The sequence below is a fragment of the Leptodactylus fuscus genome, chromosome 6 (assembly GCF_031893055.1).
Source record: "Leptodactylus fuscus isolate aLepFus1 chromosome 6, aLepFus1.hap2, whole genome shotgun sequence".
NCBI classification, from domain to species: Eukaryota; Metazoa; Chordata; class Amphibia; order Anura; family Leptodactylidae; genus Leptodactylus; species Leptodactylus fuscus.
The window spans coordinates 80,850,349-80,871,572 of record NC_134270.1 but is presented as its reverse complement, the minus strand read 5'-3'; the positions used below and the strand labels follow the sequence as shown (position 1 = coordinate 80,871,572).

The 21,224-nt window shown below is 39.9% G+C and overlaps 1 protein-coding gene across 1 annotated transcript in view; it reads right to left on the bottom strand.

The window, feature by feature from the left end:
- Window positions 1–5,553: 5,553 nt before the first annotated feature.
- The window catches only part of CYTH2 (cytohesin 2), a 41,642-nt gene continuing 25,971 nt past the window's right edge, over window positions 5,554–21,224 (bottom strand). Inside the window, exons 7-12 of the mRNA XM_075280312.1 lie at window positions 18,905–19,053; window positions 17,112–17,223; window positions 13,375–13,451; window positions 13,215–13,286; window positions 12,976–13,130; window positions 5,554–10,014 (exon numbers count right to left, since the gene is read on the bottom strand). Coding sequence (XP_075136413.1) covers window positions 9,906–10,014; window positions 12,976–13,130; window positions 13,215–13,286; window positions 13,375–13,451; window positions 17,112–17,223; window positions 18,905–19,053 — 674 coding nt within the window. The 3' untranslated portion in view covers window positions 5,554–9,905. The remainder of the gene's footprint in view (window positions 10,015–12,975; window positions 13,131–13,214; window positions 13,287–13,374; window positions 13,452–17,111; window positions 17,224–18,904; window positions 19,054–21,224) is intronic.

Below are 21,224 nucleotides of genomic sequence, written 5' to 3'. Positions count from 1 at the left end.
ACAGGACTTTAAAATGTCCACCCCTCCTGTCTCGGGAAGCATCTTGTGAATTGTAACAGGAAGGGAAGAGGGGAGGAGCAGCCCTGTGCACATAGACAGAGAAGCATTTTCTCTGTCTCTGTGCATAACCTATATGTGACACCAGGAGGGGGCGGGATAAGGGGCTTTAGTTCCTATTTCCCCCTTCCTGTCAATCTGAGTGCATACTATACTTTTGCTTGAGCGCACGTAACACATTGAAATCAATGGGTTAAAAAGCCTCACATTGATTTCAATGTGTTACGCGCGCTAAACGGAACCCATTGAAGTCAATGGGATTCTCTTTTGTAGCGCTGACTCTGACACGAGTTTACGTGTCAGAATCAACGCCGTGTCACATCGTGGGAACGAACCCAAAGGGTTAATGTAGAGTACATTAGGGGGAAAATAAAAAATCATCACACGTTCCATTAGGCATAGTATTGGGGAGATATTCTTCCCTGAATTTTTCTTTTTAGACATGGTAGACCTTTTTATTTTCTATATTGTAACAAGTCATGCATTTGAATTATCCTATAAAAGTAAAAAATACAGAGTTGCTATAAAATGACTGTAAGCAGAACTGCTTTAACTGTATTGCAAATGGTATTGGGCCGTATTGTAGTGTGGGCCACTCAGCTGACCCAGATCAAGCAGGATAGGCCTGAATTTTGGGTGATGTGCAGCCGAATTTGCTTTTGCTGCATTTTTTTTTTTTTTGTTTAGATACATTTCGTTATGTGGGGCCTTAGCCTAACTGTAGTACACAGATAAAATTGAATTATAGCTGCTGCAGGAAAGCATAATAACCCCTGAAATGCAGATATAATTACTAGAGATGAGCAAATTTTTAAAAAATTTGATTCGGTAGCTTAACCGAATTTATCGTACGATTTGACCCAAATGAATTTGCAGCGAATCGTGTAAAAAAAAAACAAAAACAGCTATTTCCTGGCTGCAGAGAGCCTGTATAGTGGTGTCGAGTACTGTGTCTTGCAGTAGTTTTTAGTGATGTCGCACTAGGGGATCTAAACCAGTGATACATTGATCGCTGGTTCAGCACTATAGAATGAAATACATGTATATTGCAGTCTATAGAGGAAGTCAGCCTATGCTAGGCTGACGTTCTCACTTCTGGGTAGTATCAACCAGGTACTGGGGGCTACTAGCAGCCCAGGGACGCTGGCCAGACCCCAGGCTACAGAAGATGCATATCAACACCCCCCAATCTACTAATTAAATTATATGGTTAACAGGAGAGACCACTTAGGGAAAAGAACTGGGGCCAGTAAGCCTTATAACTATGTAAGCATAATTTGGTGAAATTTAGGGAACTTTCATCCTTGAAAAATATTGTTTAAATTGTAATGGTCATGGCTCATCAGAAAGAAGTCTACCGTATAAAGAATCTTCATTCACTTTTCATTTTGTTCTCATAGACAAGTGATTCTTAAAGTGGTTTGCTAGTTCAATTTAATTCCAGGAACAATAGACTCTTAGACTAAGTGTTTTAACCACATTTAATTCTAGACTACAGCCAAGTGTGTATCTCAGAATGATCTCAATATAGTGTTACAAGTGATGGGCATTCAAAGCTCAAATTAGATCAATGCCTTATGTAACGATTCTGCCATATAGTATCCTGGTTTATAACAGTTATATAATGCAGCATGGACAACTGCAAGAAGCAGATAACTGGTGCAATAGTAAGAAAATGGAAGAAATATAAAAAGACTGTAAATCGACATTAATCGGGGGCTCCACGCCAAATCTCACCTCATAGAGTATACTTGATCATGAGGGAGGAAAATTGTTAATGAGCTCAAGGCAGCTGGGACCACAGTCACCAAGAAAACCATTGGAAACACATTACACTGTAATGGATTAAAAACCTGCAGTGCCCGCAAGGTCCCCCTGCTCAAGAAGGCACATGTGCAGGAGTTTGCCAATGAACACCTGGATGATTCTGAGAGTGACTGGGAGAAGGTCCTGTGGTCAGATGAGACAAAAATTGAGCTCTTTGGCATTAACTCAACTTGCCGTGTTTGGAGCAAGAGAGATGCTGCCTATGACCCAAAGAACACCATCCTCACTATCATGCATGGAGGTGGAAGCATTATGCTTTGGGGGTGTTTCTGTGCACAGGACTACTTCACCATATCAAATGGAGAATGGGTGGAGTCATGTACCGTAAATTTCTGAGTGACAACCTCCTTCCCTCCATCAGGGCATTAAAAATGGGTTGTGGCTGGGTCTTCCAGTAGGACTATAATCCAAAACATACAGCCAAGGCAACAAAGTGGCGGCTCAAAAAGAAGCACATTCACGTGGGGGTGGCCTAGCCAGTCTCCAGACCTTAATCCCATAGAAAACTTATGGAGGGTGCTGAAGCTCCGAGTTGCCAAGCAACAGTCTCAAAATCTTAATGATTTAGAGATGATCTGCAAAGAGGAGTGGACCAAAATTCCTCCTGACATGTGCACAAACCTCATCAACAACTACAAATAACATCTGCTGTGCATGCCAACAAGGGTTTTGCCACCAAGTACTTAGTCTTGATTGCCAGAGGGATCAAATACTTTTTTTTCTCTATGCAAAATGATAATAAAATTATAAAGTTTATACAATGTGATTTTCTGGATTTTATGTTTGATACTCTATCTCACTGTTAAAATTAACCTGCCCTTAAAATTATAGACATGTCTTTGTCAGTGGTCAAATTTACAAAATCAGCAAGGGGTCAAATAATTATTTCCTTCAGTGTAAATCAGTAAGTCTATTGAATCCAGAAATGGCACCAATGAAAATTAAAACCCATCCTGCAAAAGTAAGATGTCCTCATGATGTCCTACCCAACAAATTATGGCTACTTTTAATTGTACAAGTAAGCAAAGAGTGGATGGGATTAGCCAGAATGCCATGCACTTTGTAGGTACTGTAAAATGCACTATTTTTGCAATATGGGGCTTCAGCCTTTTGCTAGGTTCACACTAGCGTTCGATCTCCGTTCTCAGCTTTCCATCTTCTGCATGCAGAAGACGGAAAGCTGTCAGACCGGGTCCGGCAGTGAGCATTTTATGCTCTCCGCCGCAAAACCGTTTTTTCTTGAAATCAGACACAGAGTACTGCATGTCCGACTCTGTGTCCGATTTTAAAAAAATGGTTTTGCGGCGGAGCATAAAACACTCACCACCGTTCAATGCCAGACATCTTTCAAACCCATTCAAATGAACGGAGAACGGAGACCAGGCGCAGATGTGAATGAGCCCTTAAGGAGTTTTCTAAAATATTCAAAAAGTTCTTGCCTATTGCAAAGAATGGTGATGAAGCAAACTATGACACTACGGTTTCTTCCTCCACTGCGTCTAGTGCCACCTCTCCTTATTTTCACTATACAATACTTACTTGTCTGCAGTGATGTCGTGCCCATATTCGTCCTGTTACCTTTAGATCCAATCACTATCTTGAGTGGTCATGTGCCATATACCACTGAGGCTAATGATAGGAACAGCAGTGACTTGAGGTATTTTTACAGCAGCTAAGTAATACAGTCTGGCAGGGAGGACCAGAACAGTACGGTTGGAAACGGTGGACAATTTAACAGGTGAATATAGCATTTTTTTTAAATTATATTACAATTCAAGTTTTCAAATATCTTGCAGGAAAAATTAAAATGTATACCAAACAATAAGAGTTGACTTTAGCAGTACGGAGATGCCCAAAACATCCACTTTCCCCTTCTAAAACTGCAACAAATTTTGAATACAAAGTCTCTTCACCCTCTCAGTACTCGATGGGTGGCCCTGAAATGTTATCCGTAGGATCACTGGCTACTTAAGAAGCTGGTTTTAGCCTGTGCTGATCATCTCATTAGCAAGAGGATCAGAACTGATGTCATCTCCTGACAAAGACAAGGTCAAGGCAATGAACACAGGTAAGCCAGTCTGTATGTCTAGTAAACCATGAGCACCTTGTTTTAATCCATCTGGTGCAAACACTACAGAATACATTAGACACAGTACAGACAATGCTACTGTTTCCAAGAGTTTTACACTGTCCGATTCTGCAGACAAGTGCGCATGAGGTAAGGAGTGAAAGCTACTGCAGCTCTAAATCAATCTCCGTAAGGAATGTCTTGGAAGCTTGTAGTCTTACCAAGTCTAGGTAAGAAGTTTAGCAGAGACTATTTCCTGCAAGTATGTCACCAGGGAAATCTGAAAAAAAGAAACACAAACTGTGACCTTAAAAGCTCTTTAAAATCGATCTTAATCACTTTCAGGACACAGTACAGAGAGGTGGACATTGAGACTGATAGAATTCAGAGGGGTGGAGGACCAACAACTCAGATTCGGTAAGAATCCAGGAGTAAGGAACTGTGCTCTCTTGTTTGATAAAATAGCAGATTCGATTTTATTGACTTCAACAAACTCTCACAACGCGTTTCGATAGAATTCAGAGGCAGCTGTCACATTGCTTTTCTATATCTCATATAGATCACATTGAACTAGGTAACCCGTACGGATGTTTTTTATTTTTTTTTTTAATCAATCCAGATGCACTAGAGTGTCTTATACATAGGTTAACCTGCTGATCAGTTTTCATCTGGTGGCAGGCTTAATGTTTTTTTTTTGTTTTTTTTTCTATTACGGACAGGGTGGGGAGACGACTCTTGCTCCAGACACTTGTTTTATAACCAGACACGATTGAGGGAGTTGTTCCTGAGACAAAAACTTTATAGGTTTTAATTGTAATTTTACACAATACAGGAAAGAATACGATTAAGGAAGTGCTGGGATATTGTTTGTGCATTTTCTGGGCTATTAGTCCTTTAAGGGGTAAGCCTGTAAAGTTTACGTAATGTATCGCTAAGTTCCCAATATGCATTCAAGCATTCCAATACTTCACATATACAATAGGTGAACAATGGGTTAATCTTTTGGCTGTTCTTTTACGTTGGGAAGTGCACTAAAATAGAGAAGGATACTGTATAGCTTCCATTTCATAATGGAACTGCAGTGACATCAGATCTTTGAAGTGGCCACACTTGTGACCATGCATATACCACAGTGTGCAATGCTTGGCATACAAGGACTCATACCCTACACTGCATTTTACTGTCACGTATGTTCTAGCACCAGTGTTATTGTCTCTTCTGACACTCCTTTAGCAAATAAAATTTTAATCAGCTTGTGACCAATCTTGTGGCGCTCACAAAAGTTTTACTTACCAGAATGCCACCCATTTCAGAGATTACTTATTATACTCCACAAGTCCATAACTGAAAATGGTGCTGCAGACAAAAAAAAACAAAAAAAAACAAAAAACCCAAAACTGAGAATGCTGACTAGAGTGCCTTGTGTGAAACCGAGGCACAACTCCGTCTTGCTGTGGCTTTTCAAGCCGCTTTGTTATGAGATCATGTGACTGCTAAATCCTCTGGTTGCGTCTTCCATGGAGATCCAGTAGTAAAACATCACAGAAAAGTAAAGAGGAGTTTATTTAGTATTGAGATATACTAATGATTAAAAAAAAAAAAAATACTACAATTTACTTGTTTTTATTAATGTATTTGTGTACAATATATTAAATAGAAAAAAATTACAAACAAAATTCCATTCCAATAATCCCAAATCTTACCCCTTTAAAGATGAGGTATTCAGTCCTGAATCATTTTCACAGCTTTTGAGCGAATGTAACAGACAGGCACAGTGCAGCAGGAGACAGAAGACTATATCCCACTTTGGCACAACATTTACACAACCTGTCAACTTGTCACATTACAAAACTGAAACATGGCTAATGCCCCTAAAAGATCAAAAAAAGATGTGCTTTCCATTCCTCTGGATTGTCGCATGATCAGGATAAATGCATGCATGGTCAGTGTTATTATGAGGCATGGCCACCTACACCCCAATGTAGTGTTTTTTACCCTTATCAACCTTGTGGAGCAAAGTAGGTGCATAAGTGGCTTTAACATGCTCCAAAAATCCTAGTAACTACCCAAAGGACCTTTCTGTTTCAAGACTTAAGTACATCTTGTACTGAAAATCTGATTTATAGCAGATCAATGATGTTCTCTGAAATGGGCCACTAAACCTAAAGCGCTGCTAACAAGCAAAGCTGCTCAGATCAGTCGCACATATGCAAGAAAAGATCTTCTTTGAGGTTCTCAAAACTGGAAAAAAGAAAGTCTGCCTGTCAGTAATCCTAATAAATACTTGTCAGCTTGCTCACAGTCTGGAGTGGCTGATAACAGGGAACAATAAATTGTAATGAGCTGCACAGCAAAATAGACTTTAGGTTTAATGCCGCTTTAGCAGATTAAACGGAGATCGCATTGCTTATGCACAATAAGACATTAAGAATAATGTACTTATTTCCTGCCCATGGATTTGCACTGGCATCCCATATCCCATACAGCAGCCAGTTTCTAATAAAAAGTAATACTTCAATATCTATAGCAAAACATTAATGCTATAAATAAAAATGAATCCAAAAAAACTCTTAGACGGTTATCAGTAGCGTTTAAGATCTAGCACTATACTCCAGTACCTGCAGTATAGGTAGACTAAAATCACTGCCTGCCAAAAAGCCCTTAATAACAAGTCTGAGGTCATTGCACAAACTGAGTACACAATATACACTTCAGAAATAAATAGGATGAAGAAAAAAAACTTGGGGACAATTTACGAAAACTAAAATAAAAGCAAACAGTAGCTGTTTCCCACAGCAACCAATTGCAGCACAGCATATTATTTATAAAGAATATAAAGCCATGCTTTTTTCTGTTGCTATGGGCAACAAAGATTGCTCCAGAAATCTTCTTTATGCGTGGCTAAAGGGTTAGGGATAGCAGTACAGACAACGTATTTATTCAGGCCCATGCAATGAGCTTATTGGACGGCTCTGGTCCCATTAAGAAAATAAGATTTTCCTTCACATGCTGCATTATGAAGTTCCCATGAAGTCCATAATATGGAATTGCAGTGTGAATGAGCCCTTAGAGAGCCTGTGCTCTGCAGACAAACTATAAGCTGCTGTAAAGGATAAACTACAGTCTGAATACAACTTCATTTCTGGTGTCTTATCTTCCTTACTTTGTATTAAAGGGCTAGTGATCATTCTTGAACGGTGTCTGTATCTGGCACATTGCCGGCCAGTACTGCTACGTTAGATCCATTAGGCACAAAGAGATTTCACCTTTGAGAAGCTAGTGGCACCTTATTGTAGAAGAAATGCATCAGAAGCTTTCTAGGGTGGTTCTAGGGCTCAGCTTTTGTATTTGATACCATCTTTAGCTGTTCCTTAGGTTGGTGTGGAAAGTGAACACGCTGCTGGCTCTCCTGTGCTTTATAACCTGTACTTAGTGTCTGTTCCACTGACTAATTGGCACAACGCACTCGAAGGGGGAAATGAGATGGACAGTGGCCATACTATTGACAAGTTATGTCACAACTCTCTTGTAAACATGGAGCAAATTGAGGCATGTCCCAGTCAATTTAAACAAGGAATAGACTTTTTTGGGGGACACCACTCAATATTTCACACACTCTACCCCAGTATTTTACAGAAGTCATATACCCCTAGTAGGGAGTTACATGCACCTGTCTAGTTTCTAGTAGTTTCTCTTGCTGAAGAAAGGAGTTCCTCTTAGGTCAAGATAATATACCTTTCCTACCCTAGGTCTCTCTTAGATATAGTGCTTTTTAGGTCATTGTGTTGACATGTTATACATTCTAAATAAGTTATATTTTAGTGTATTTTTTCTAAATAATTGTTTTGTGGTGTTATTGCTGCACAGCCTTCTTTATGTATGCACTTGGGCTGCAGTATCTATCGGATGTGGTCAAGCTACTACTCTAACCCTGAATAAGTCCTTTAAAGTATACAGCAAAAAGCAATGTGCAGAGGCAGTAGAAAGCCAGACCATATAGCGTTTGTATAGGTCACACCATTAAGATTTCCTGTTGTTACCATGCCTGACTGTTTTTTGTTTTTTTTTTTTTTTATTAAAAAAAACCAAACCATTAGGCTAAGGCCCCACATTAGTGGGCCGCAGCAAAAATGTGCTGCAGGAAAAACAGGGGCAGCAATGCAAAGTGTTTTTTCCTGCAATGCTTTTCAAAGAAACTTTGAGGACTTTCTGCTTCCATATACCTATAGGGAAACAGCCAGCATTTACATAGCTATAATTGACATGTTGCAATTTCCAAAACGCCAAGTTTTGGAAAATTCCATGCTTCCAATGCACATATTTTTCTGCAGTGTGTGGATGGGCTTTGCTAAACAGTAGTGACTGTAAAGTGCCCCAGTATTTGCTGAAGCGTTTCCGCCACAACCAAACTGTGCTGTTCATGCCATGTGTAGCCCTGGGCTAAAGAGAACCTTTCATATCCTCAGAGATGGGCAGTATTATATACATGAATTCAGCCCACTGTCAGCTTTGCCAGTATGTGTCTCGGTGCTGGACATACTCCCGATAACCCTTTACTATCAGAAAGGCAGACCTAGTATCATCACTGTGCTGTGAGGAGCACTTCCCTGACAATACTAGGCTATTGAAGAATACTTAAAGGGGATGTTCCTCACAGCACAGCTATGATGCAAGGTTATAAGGCTCAGCTTTGTAACGGCAGAGCAATAAAACTATTGATATTTCTGGCACCCAGGCATATACTGGCAAATTGGACAGCACACTGTCAGCTTTCTAACTGTATATAACACAGATAATATCAAAGAATATGAAAAAGTCCTCTTCAGTTCTGCTGCCATTTCTAGTTTAGTAAATAGGTATTCCCAATGAGCTACCATTTCTAGAGCATTTTTATGTTGTGCCGTTCTGTTATTCTTCCAGAAAATTTAGACAGCAGCTTGTTACCTGTAGGGTTGGGGCCCTTTATACTCTCATACTGCCCAATCAGTGCTGACAATTCCAGACTAAGTAAACAAAAGGGGACCAGGTACCAGCTCCGATACACACGTAATTCTAATTAAACAGGCCTGCCAACAATAAAATTCTTCATAGGGGGTAAGATGCAGTCTACGGCAGGCCCACTCTTGAGCTTCAGCATGGTACAATGTATTGCTTTATACTGATAGCCTACAATAAGGTCCTATTGAGGGTAGTTTCAGGAGCATGTTTGTGCCAGGACGTGTGAAGTAAATCGTAGCAGTCTGATTTATGCTGGTGGCATGAGGACAGTGTCCTATTTTAAAGTAGCTCATGTGATTTACACGACTGGGTTCTCTTCTACAGCTGTAAATGAGCCATTTGTAATGATATACAGGCTGCCAGTGGCATTTCCAGAAGAGTCTGTATCTTTTCTGTAACATCCCTTCAAGTGGCATCATGGGGAAACCCCTTAAGCAGCATGGAATTATGGGTGTAATTCCAACAACATTGGAGGACTATCTGGCACAAGATTAGTAAAATATGAAATGTTATTTTTGAAGAGTTTGAGATCAAATGTAAAGCTTGTGCTATGGAAATGGAAAGGGTTTGGGTCATATTGCTTTTTCATGCACATTTTTCACACCACATATTTGTTTAGTAATAGGGTTTAGAGATCAATTAAACTAATTTTTTTTTCATTTTATACACAAAAGTGGGGGCAGGGAAAAAAATGAAATAAAAAAAAAAGTTCAAAATCCAACAATACAGTCCTCGATGTAGCCAAACTCAGAGTGCAGAGGATGGGCTTGAAATGGTGGAGGCTAGATCAAATTCAGCTATGCTCTAGCAAATATAATAAGCATCCAGTGCAAACAAGTTATTTGCTAATATGGTACTCAAGAGCAGCGGCAATTGACACCGTCCTCATATGGAAATGGAGTGCTCAGAGGGGGATGTAATCCGAAACAGGCTTGTTTCCCAGAAGAAGTGTCCTTTAAGATTGTTCTTGTTGCTGCTGTTGCATCTGCTGTTTTTTCTTGACAGAGATCCTTTTCTTCCTGGCAGCTAACATCTCATAGAAAGGGTCCACACTCACTGCAGCCCTACAAAAGGAGACAAGGCAAGCTACATTACCAAACTACTTTACTATGTGCAAAACAGATAGGCTACTCCATTTACAACGGAAAAGTTACATGAATCAGTAAAGTTTAATTATAAAAGTAGTCTTCGGCTTACGACCCCTTTAAAGAAGTTGTAAGAGAGGAGTTTGAGAGTATAGATCAGGGGTGGGCAATTAATGGGGCCACATGAGAAATTGTAACAGTTTTAGAGAGCCATGCAAGTATTACATCATCAAGTATAATGACATGCATTGTGTAGAGTGGTGTAAAGCATGCCATCACTGGATTCTGAAGCAGTGGAAATAAGTTCTGGCAAGTTTGATGGAGGAGTCTGGGTTTGGTGAAGGCCAGGAAAACGTTTACCTTACTGTGCCAACTCTAAAGTTTATTGGAGGAGAGAAAACTCTATGGGTTTATGTTTCAGGTGTTGGCATAGGTCCCAGTTCCACTGAAGGGAAATCGTAATGCTTCAGCATACCATGATATTTTGGACAAGGCTTCCAGCTTCATGGGAAGAGTTTGACTAATGTGCTCTTCTGCTCCAGCATGACTGTACCCAGTTCATAAAGCAAAATCCATAAAGGTATGGTTGGGGGAGCCTGATGTGAGAGAACAGCTAGGACATAAACCCTACAGAACACCCGTGGTATGTAGTAGAATAGAGACCGCAAGCCAGGCCCTCCTGACCGCTCAAATTCTTATGAATTTAGAATGGGATATCATAAAAGCTCCTGCAGGTGTAATGTGTAGGTGTTCCAACGCTTTTGCTAATACAGTGTATACAGTCCTATGAAAAAGTTTGGGCACCCCTATTAATCTTAATCATTTTTAGTTCTAAATATTTTGGTATTTGCAACAGCCATTTCAGTTTGATATATCTAATAACTGATGGACACAGTAATATTTCAGGATTGAAATGAGGTTTATTGTACTAACAGAAAATGTGCAATATGCATTAAACCAAAATTTGACCGGTGCAAAAGTATGGGCACCTCAACAGAAAAGTGACATTAATATTTAGTACATCCTCCTTTTGCAAAGATAACAGCCTCTAGTCGCTTCCTGTAGCTTTTAATCAGTTCACGGATCCTGGATAAAGGTATTTTGGACAAACAATTCAAGTTCAGTTAAGTTAGATGGTCGCCGAGCATGGACAGCCCGCTTCAAATCATCCCACAGATGTTCAATGATATTCAGGTCTGGGGACTGGGATGGTAATTCCAGAACATTGTAATTGTTCCTCTGCATGAATGCCTGAGGAATTGGCGCGGTGTTTTGGATCATTGTCTTGCGGAAATATCCATCCCCGGCGTAACTTCAACTTCGTCACTGATTCTTGAACATTATTCTCAAGAATCTGCTGATACTGAGTGGAATCCATGCGACCCTCAACTTTAACAAGATTCCCGATGCCGGCATTGGCCACACAGCCCCAAAGCATGATGGAACCTCCACCAAATTTTACAGTGGGTAGCATGTGTTTTTCTTGGAATGCTGTTTCTTTTTGGACGCCATGCATAACGCCTTTTTTTTTTTTTATAACCAAACAACTCAATTTTTGTTTCCGAAATGAAGCTGCCTTGTCCAAATGTGCTTTTTCATACCTCAGGCAACTCTATTTGTGGCGTACGTGCAGAAACGGCTTCTTTCTCATCACTCTCCCATACAGCTTCTATTTGTGCAAAGTGCGCTGTATAGTTGACCGATGCACAGTGACACCATCTGCAGCAAGATGATGCTGCAGCTCTTTGGAGGTGGTCTGTGGATTGTCCTTGACTGTTCTCACCATTCTTCTTCTCTGCCTTTCTGATATTTTTCTTGGCCTGCCACTTCTGGGCTTAACAAGAACTGTCCCTGTGGTCTTCCATTTCCTTACTATGTTCCTCACAGTGGAAACCGACAGGTTAAATCTCTGAGACAACGTTTTGTATCCTTCCCCTGAACAACTACGTTGAACAATCTTTGTTTTCAGATCATTTGAGAGCTGGCTGTCCATGTTCGGCGACCATCAAACTTAAGTGAACTTGAATTGTTTTGTAGAAAGAAATGGTCCAAAATACCTTCATCCAGGATCCAGGAACTGATTAAAAGCTACAGGAAGCGACTAGAGGTTGTTATCTTTGCAAAAGGAGGATGTACTAAATATTAATGTCACTTTTCTGTTGAGGTGCCCATATTTTTGCACCGGTCAAATTTTGGTTTAATGCATATTGCGCATTTTCTGTTAGTACAATAAACCTCATTTCAATCCTGAAATATTACTGTGTCCATCAGTTATTAGGCATATCAAACTGAAATGGCTGTTGCAAACACCAAAATATGTAGAACTAAAAATGATTAAGATTAATAGGGGTGCCCAAACTTTTTCATAGGACTGTATAAGATTTTGTACAAGCTAAAAGCTAAGACTTGGAACACTGATTGAGCTGGAGTACAACACCCAACCTTTAGACTATTATGGCACAAAGTACATGAGAATGTGTGACTATCTTGTGTTACAGAACAAGTTGCAGTACCATTTCACATTATGGCATAGAGTTTGCTGTATAAGCTGGAAAAGTGAAAAGTATATAGAGTACATAAGCCAGAGAGCTTATCGGCACGTATCCTATTATATGTTCATAGTGATACCTAGAAACTACATATTTATGGTATGCTTTGGAAGGTTTCTCCATTGTACATAACATTACATTGTTGTTTAAATGGATGCTAAAAATACGATGTGAACAGGGTCTACCACATGGGCTGGAGATTGAAAGGAGGTCTGCTTTGTAGCATATTCCCTTATAGAGAATTCTTTTTTCTCATAACCTGCTCTTAGGAATGAGTCAGGAAAGCAATACATGTTTAATTCTTTACAGTCTAAATAATGCACAGTGTCAGCAAACACGGAATATCATGCGTGTCTACTGGTTGTTTAAGATATTTATAAAAAGTTCTTACTGTATAGATTTGATCCATTCTTCCTTCTCTTCTGGAGTTGGGGCAGAAATTCTATAGACATTATGGTTGCCTTCAACTACTCTGCCATCAGCCTCTGTTTTGCAAGCTTTGATTAGTTGCCCTTTGTTATTTGGTATATAAAGCTCAAAGCAGTTCTGAAAAGGAGAAAAGTAAAAATATGAGCAACTCACAACATATTATACATCTAAAACATGGCGCTCACATGTAGCACAACACACCGGTTTCCTGGGATCTTCAACTTCACGAATACTGAGGTTCTCCAGTGGGATAATCCCTCTTGGCTCTTTATCCTGAGAAATAACAATGGACAGAATTTAATACAGTTTCGCCACAGCATTAAAATGAAAAAGTTACCCTGCAAAAGCTGAATGAACCTACCGTGGTGTATTCAAAATAATACAGACAGTTGTCAGTTAAGATGAACCAGCGTCTCTTCCATGTTTTCACCCGTCCACCTGCAAGAGATTATGAAATATTGGGGAAGGGGGAGGTAATAGAAGAGAAGACTTAAAATAGATCTCAAAACAAAGAGCTGCAGACACGGAGCAGACATCACACACCTGTCCAAAGAAAGCCACAGAAACACCATGTGCAATGAAATGAAGAATCGTAACTTCTACAGCCAATGAGGAACAAAAGCCACAATAATCAATTGGTAATCCTAGGACAAAACTAGTACATTATGGAATGAAATGGGAAAAACTATTTTAGGCATCTGTTGGCACAAATGAATTAAGATACTAAATTTTGGAATTAGCCCGTGTGAAGGCAAATAAAGAGAACAAAATATAAAAAGGAAGTCATCACTAAAACTAAGCACATAATATTCCTGCTTGCACGTTAATGTGTGCCATGTCCTCGACCATACTAAAAATTTCAAGCTACTATTTTCCACTTTTACTTCTATCCTCATATAATGTTATGCCTCATGCACACAAGTATTTCAGACTATAATAAGGTGTGCAAAATGGCAACATGCTGCAGGTCACTTAGCTCCCAGTAAGGTTTCCTTAAGAAGAATTAGTAAATTAGACAAATCATCGCCAGATTTGGCTTCAGGTACCATCTTTATGCTGATGACACCCAATTATACACATCTTCCCGTGACATCACCCCTGCACTCATACAGAACACCAGTGACTGTCTCTCTGCTGTCTCTAATATCATGTCCTCGCTCTATCTGAAACTAAATCTCTCTAAGACTGAACTACTACTGTTTCCACCATCTAACAGATCTGTCCCTGATATATCCATTGCAGTCTCAGGCCTTACTATAACTCCTAGGCAGCATGCCCGCTGCCTCGGGGTCATATTTGACGCAGACCTTTCCTTCACCCCTCACATTGAATCACTCACACGTTCATGTCACCTCCACCTCAAAAACATCTCCAGAATACGCCCTTTTCTTACCAGAGATACACTAAAGACACTTACTGTCTCTCTGATTCATTCTCGCCTTGACTACTGTAACTCCTTACTAATCGGTCTTCCCCTCACTAAACTCTCCCCTCTACAATCTATTCTGAATGCAGCGGCCAGGCTCATCTATCAGGTTAGACGCTACAGCGATGCCTCTGGTCTGTGCCAGTCACTACACTGACTGCCTATTCATTATAGAATAAAATATAAAGTTATTACTCTCATCCACAAGGCTCTCCATAATGCCGCACCTCCCTACATTTCTTCCCTCATCTCTGTCTACCGCCCAACCCGTGCTCTCCGCTCACTCAAAGGTCTAACACTTACATCCTCTATTATCAGAACCTCCCACGCTCGTATACAAGACTTTTCCCGAGCTGCACCACTTCTCTGGAATGCTCTACCCCGGACAATAAGATTAACTCCCAACTTCTACAGTTTCAAACGCAAACTAAAGACGCATCTTTTCAGACTAGCCTATCACAATTCCTAATGCACAAAATTGTCTGAACACTGTATAAGCAATGCCGCCCCTGCTACCTCTTGTGTCACCCCCTCTACCTCATAGATTGTAAGCTCTTTTGAGCAGGGCCCTCAGTCCCATTGTGTGAAATGACGTTCTTTGTTATGTATGTATGTATCTGAACCCTATAAATTGTACAGTGCTGCGGAATATGTTGGCGCTATATAAATAAAATGTATTATATTATTATTATTATATTAATTAGTATTACATTGAGTAGTAACGCTCTTCTGACACTCTGAAATATAGCAAAATACAGTGCCCACTAATTGGATTGGCAACTTTTAAAAGGAGCTGTCTAGTTTAGAATATCCATTTTCATACACCCTATGAAGGAACTGCGATAGAGGGTGTGCTCTACACAGGATCCTTAAGTCTTGGCCCCAGGAGAAGAGTCTCTCACTCTGGGGGACCAGTTCTGTCCTGCACTATACATACAGTACATTGGTATGAATATGGAGTTCTAACTTAGTACAGAATACTGAGGCTCCCAGCAAAGAGACACTTTGGGATCAGCTTATTGTCAAGGCTGGGACTCTACAAAGTGGTGAACCCAATTAAATTGCTACAGATAACAGGATACTCAGGTAGGCTGTAACACAAATTACAAACATGTAGACAAGACTTACCAAAAGTTACACAGAGCTAAGACAACGGCAAGTTCAACGTTTGTATTTGTGATGTGTAGTAAGAGACATCCATCTACAGTTAAAGGGGTTGTGTTACTGCTGATTTTGCTGATGTTTAATATGACTATGCTAGCTATTAACTTCCCTTGTGCGCTGGTCATTGCAAGGCAAATGTAATACATGGTCATTCCAAGTCTAAGTTGCTTTGTTCTTGAGCTCAGAGGGAGTGGGGAAAATCTCTATGATGTACATATGTTCTACTAGGCCACGAACAGATGATGATAATTTCACTTTGGAAAGGCAAGTCTGCTATTATAGGCTTAGTTTAAAATGATAGACCCCCTGATAGGTGTACCAAAAAAAAAAAAAAAAAAAGAAAAAGAAAAGAAAAGTGATCTCCCAATGATTGTTGCACACAGATTTTCTACACATACAACTATGATGACCAAATGATAAACGCTGAGCTCTACCTACCTCCTGGGGAGTTATTGTGAGAAGACCAGAGCAAATGTCATCAACGGCCGAGCACAAAAGGTATAGAATTACGAAACAAAAAACAAAAAAAGTAGGGGCAAAAGACAAAGAAAGAGGAACAAATGATGAGGGCAGGAGAAGGCAGGCAGGCAGGCGAGTGAGGAGAAAGAGAAAAGGAAACATAAGTTACATAAACAAAAGGTAGAAATCAAGGTTCATACACATCCTCTTGGCACACAGCATTTTCAGTTCATTTTGTACTAAGGTAAGGTGGCTAAGCCTGGACTGTCAGGAGTCATATAAGGAAGCACATTTCCAGGACTTGTTATTGGGCATGGACAAAACTGTGAGATATGCATACACCAGACTTACACTGGAACATATTGCATGAAAGTAATGCAGGAAAAACAGACTATAAATACCCAGGTGTAGGCTCTATAATAATGGACATTTGGGCAGGGGAGATGTGTAATCTCCATATAGATTTCAGTGCATATACATCCAGTGGGCAATGTGACAGTATTTCTCTCCTCTTGACACTCTGAGGGGCATGATCAGCTTCTGTAGTATACGGATATGTCACAGTTGAAATGTCTTTTTTGGCATTTATTAAATGCTTTTATTGGATACAGTGAAGTGCTGCAAGTACAAATGGTATGGATTTCAGATTTACGCTGGTCATACACAGCATAAAAGGCATTAGATAAATTAAACAGTTGCTTGCCAAAAATGTGATCTACTAGCCTGGAAATTTGCTAAAACTACATGTGTCCTTGTGCAAAGTGACACTCGTGTCACTTTGCGCAAGCTTCAGACTACCTGGTCAGTCAGTTTAGACTCCTTTGATGCTGGTGGTATTAACATACAAATGACTTTTCATATGATTTATTGGCTGCAATGTGGCCTACCAATAGCTTATGCGAAGGGCTAGCTTTAGACTGCTGACCAGATTTTATGTGACATGGCTCCAGAGGAATGTGGCAGGATGGCAAAAGAAAAGGGAGAATACAGAAGAGCAGAACATATTCAGATAACACTTTCATTGCACTGAACAAGGTAACAGGTCTTACCCAATTTAAGAAGCCAGCCTTCTCTGTCAGGATTGAAGAAAGTGTGTGTGAGGTCATTCCCATCATCCTCTGGGATCTTAAATGGCTCATTTCTGATACTGTCATACAAGTTCTGTGAAAGAAAAAAAAAAAAAAAAAACCAGCATAAACTTGATTGACATAGACTGTTTAACCACTGGTTATGAGGTGCACCAACTACATGTCTACCTCACCCCCCAGGTTTAGGAGGGCACACAATGTTCTTGAGGTTCTTCTCCCAACATGATGGCCTTCGTTATTAAAAAAAAATAATAATAATAATTATATATGTATATATTTTCTCAGATCTTTGAATGGTTTATCTTTGATCTGTTCCATAGTTACGCCTCCAGGAAACGTATAAATTGCCAACTGCTTGTTTGACAGAGAGCATTGAAAGGCTGACCAACTGATTTATACATTTCCAAATGGTATAATGCAAAATGTCCGATGGACATGCACAGTCGGTTGTTCCGTAGGCCATTCTGCTGTGGTCTCCTGTAAGAAGGAGAAGGACACAGAAGAGAGAGGCAGAACTGGAACAGAACAATACTGTGCTTTGAGCATAGAAAGAACGCCACCTGTGATTTCTGAGCACAATTACCATAATGAAGAAAAATTCTAAAATGGTTGTGCAGGTAAAAGATGAATAGCCTTTCTGAAGGCTATTCCTACATGGTTTTACTTTAAAAACATTTTTTAAAATGATAGAATCCCTTTAACAGTAGTAGTAAATTGATGGATGCAAATAAGAGCCCACTTCATCTTGAAATTTCTTCCAATTGACTATAAAGTAAAAAATATGACAGGCACTTTTTTCAGTCATGTTTGTTTACTTCATTGACAGAAGAAAAAAGTTCTACATGTAGGACTTTTCTTCCTTCAGAAAGCTTCCATTTTGTTATTTTATATGGGGGTGAGTGCAGACGGACACCAAAAGACAAGGGCTCTGTCTGTATGTGTCCTTTAATGTGACTTACCAGCTTTAGATAGCATATAGTATTGATTTAAAAGGCATTAGTACCGTATATACTCGAGAATAAGCCGACCCGAATATAAGCTGAGGCCCCTAATTTTACCACAAAAAACTGGGAAAACTTATTGACTCGAATATAAGCCTAGGGAGAAATGCAGCAGCTACTGGAAAATTTCAAAAATTAAAATGGTCAGAGTTTTTGGGTACAGTAGATGCTGGGTGCTGGGAAAGGGGAGGTGGTGTTTTGGTTGTCTCTCTGCCCCTTCCCTGAGCTTGAGGACTGTTTTTAATTCCTTCACTTGGAATTCAGTCTGGCTGAATATAGGGTATCTGCAGTGCTCCTATTAACCCCTTCCCGACAGAACAGGAGCAGTGCAGATCCCCTGTATTCAGCAGACTGGGCACTTTCAGACACAGGGATACCTAATGTGTATATGTTTCACAGTAATTTTCTACTTTTGTATGTATTCTAGGGAAAGGAGGGATTTAGAACTTCTATTTTTTATTAAATCTTTTTTTTTTTTTTTTCTTTGCACTATTTTATGGGAGATTCTATACATTAATATTGTGGCTGGTCATAGACCCCCCCCACCCCCACCTAAAAAAAATAAACTTCTTTTTTTTTTTTTTGCTGACTCGAGTATAAGCCGAAGGGGGCTTTTTCAGCCCAAAAACTGGGCTGAAAAATTCAGCTCATACTTGAGTATATACGGTACTTTTTATTGCGAGTAATTCATAAAAGTCTTTCAATACGAGGGCTACTTTACTTTACAGTTGCTTACAGTTAAGAGTCACTTACCCGGAGCAGTTCCTCAGGAAGGTCACCTCCATCATTTATTCCCCTATTCATAGAGATGAATCTTTCGACACTGGGCTTGTCTCGAACATTGGGATTATGGAGACTAGTATTCAACATGATGACGGCAAAAGACAAAACGTAGCAGGTGTCTGTGCATTAAAAATAAATAAATACATACATAAATATAAGTTTTCAATTAATTATGCCCAGGCACTTACATTTTTTTGTATATTTAACTAATAAATAGGCAGGCAACTGTTTCCTTTATGTAGTTTTAATGCAATTTGCAATACAGTTTTCGACAGTGTGACAAACACGTGAAGCTCATACAAAGCATGGTATAATTTGATGGACATGTCTTTTTAAAATATGCCATGTAACAGGTAGCTGCCATTCAGCAAAATCACAGAACCGCAGCTATCCGTGGTAAACTGCATACAGTATTTGCAGTCTATTTCCCAGCAACACCTACATTGCATCCTTAGATTAGTGCATCAAAGCGTACCACAAATTATAAAACATTTCATAAAATGGACACTACAAGTGAACATAAACGTTGTGATATATCTTACTAATGGCATAAAAACACAGCCTAAAAATCACCTTAAGGCTATAGCCCCACGTTGCAGAATCGCAGCTTTTTTTTGTTGCAGATTTTGTTGCGGTTTTTTGAGCCAAAGCCAGGAGTGGATTGAGTAGAAGGCAGAAGTATAAGTACTTTATATATATCCCCTATTCCTCTTGTAGCCATCCTTGGCTTTGGCTCAAAACACTGCAACAAATTCTGGAAAAAAAAAAAAAAAAAAGCTGTGTTTCCGCAATGTGGGGCTTTAGCCTAAGGCAAAAGCCCTATGTTATGGAAACAGCTTTTTTATTGCAGATTTTGTTGCGATTTTTTGAGCAAAAGCCAGAAGTGGATTAAGCAAAAGGTAGAAATATAAGAAGCACCCTATATATTTCCCTTTCCATTTGTAGCCATTGTTGGCTTTGGCTCAAAAAACCAAGACAAAAAAGATACATTTCCGCAACGAAGGTTTAATGTTTTTTGCAGCAAATTTTGTGGAGTTGTTTTTTTTTTTTTTTTACCCAAAGTCAGGAATGTATACAAACAGAAGGGAAATGTCTAAGAGCTTCCTTTACATTTTCCACTCCTTTTGAAGTCACTCCTGACTTAAATAACATTTTAGGCCATACAACCACTTTCTTAATTAAGATGGGACACTTGGGGGGGGGGGGGGGGGGAACCCCCCCCCCAAAAAAAACAAAACAAAAAGAAAAAAAACAAAACAAAACACCTGTCCCTGATTTCTGATGCCTCCCTGCATAGTCTGGTCTTGCACCTCTGTTGCTGTCTTCCGGCCAATAAGCGGTCTCAAGAACTGATAATGAGGGGCCACACGGTGGGTCAGTGGTTAGCACTGCAGCCTTGCAGCGCTGGAGTCCTGGTGTTCAAATCCCGCCAAGGGCAGAAAACCATCTGCAAGGAGTTTGTATGTTCTCCCCGTGTTTGCATGGATTTCCATCCCATATTCCAAAAAGACATACTGATAGGGAAAAATGTACATTGTGAGCCCTATGTGGGGCTCACAATCTACATTTAAAAAAAAAAAAAAAAAAAAGAACTGATAATGTCACTACCTGTGACTTCCCCAATTCTCTTCCTGAGGCCGCTGATTGGCCTCAGCAGTCAAAAGGGAATCGGGACGTCACAGCCAGTGAGAAATTCATCAGCAAGGAGGCAGCAGACCAGACCACTCTGGGAGGACACCAGAGTATTGGGGACAGGTGACTGTTTTTTTTTTCTTTCTTTTTTTTTTACCTATACCAGCCTGAAGATAAAATATTGTTTATGTTATGATCTTTAATCTGCAAAAAAAACAAAACAAAACATGCATTTCTGCAATGTGGGGTCATAGCCTTAAAGGAGTATCATTTGATTTAGCCAAATTTTACTAACAACATGTTGGAATAGCCTTTAGAAAGACTATTCTAGACCTACCTTTCTTCCATCTGTTCAACTGCATTTTGAATAAACCATTTTTTTCTCATATGCAAATGCTGTGCATGGAGCACAGGAGGCATTCCCCCTCCAAGAACAGCACAGTCATCCCCAGTATTCCACCTCCCCCTGCTTTGTTACATGCCCCTTCTTTGCCAAAGCATCACCATTCTCCTTTTATTCTTCACCGCTTCACCAGCAGCAATACGCCGATGTGCAATGCAAATCCTGTGCATGTGCTGTACATCAAGCCCGTAAAACTAAAGTGGCCACTTCAGGTTTTTGGCCTAGGGTACAGCACATGTGCAGGAGTTGCATCGC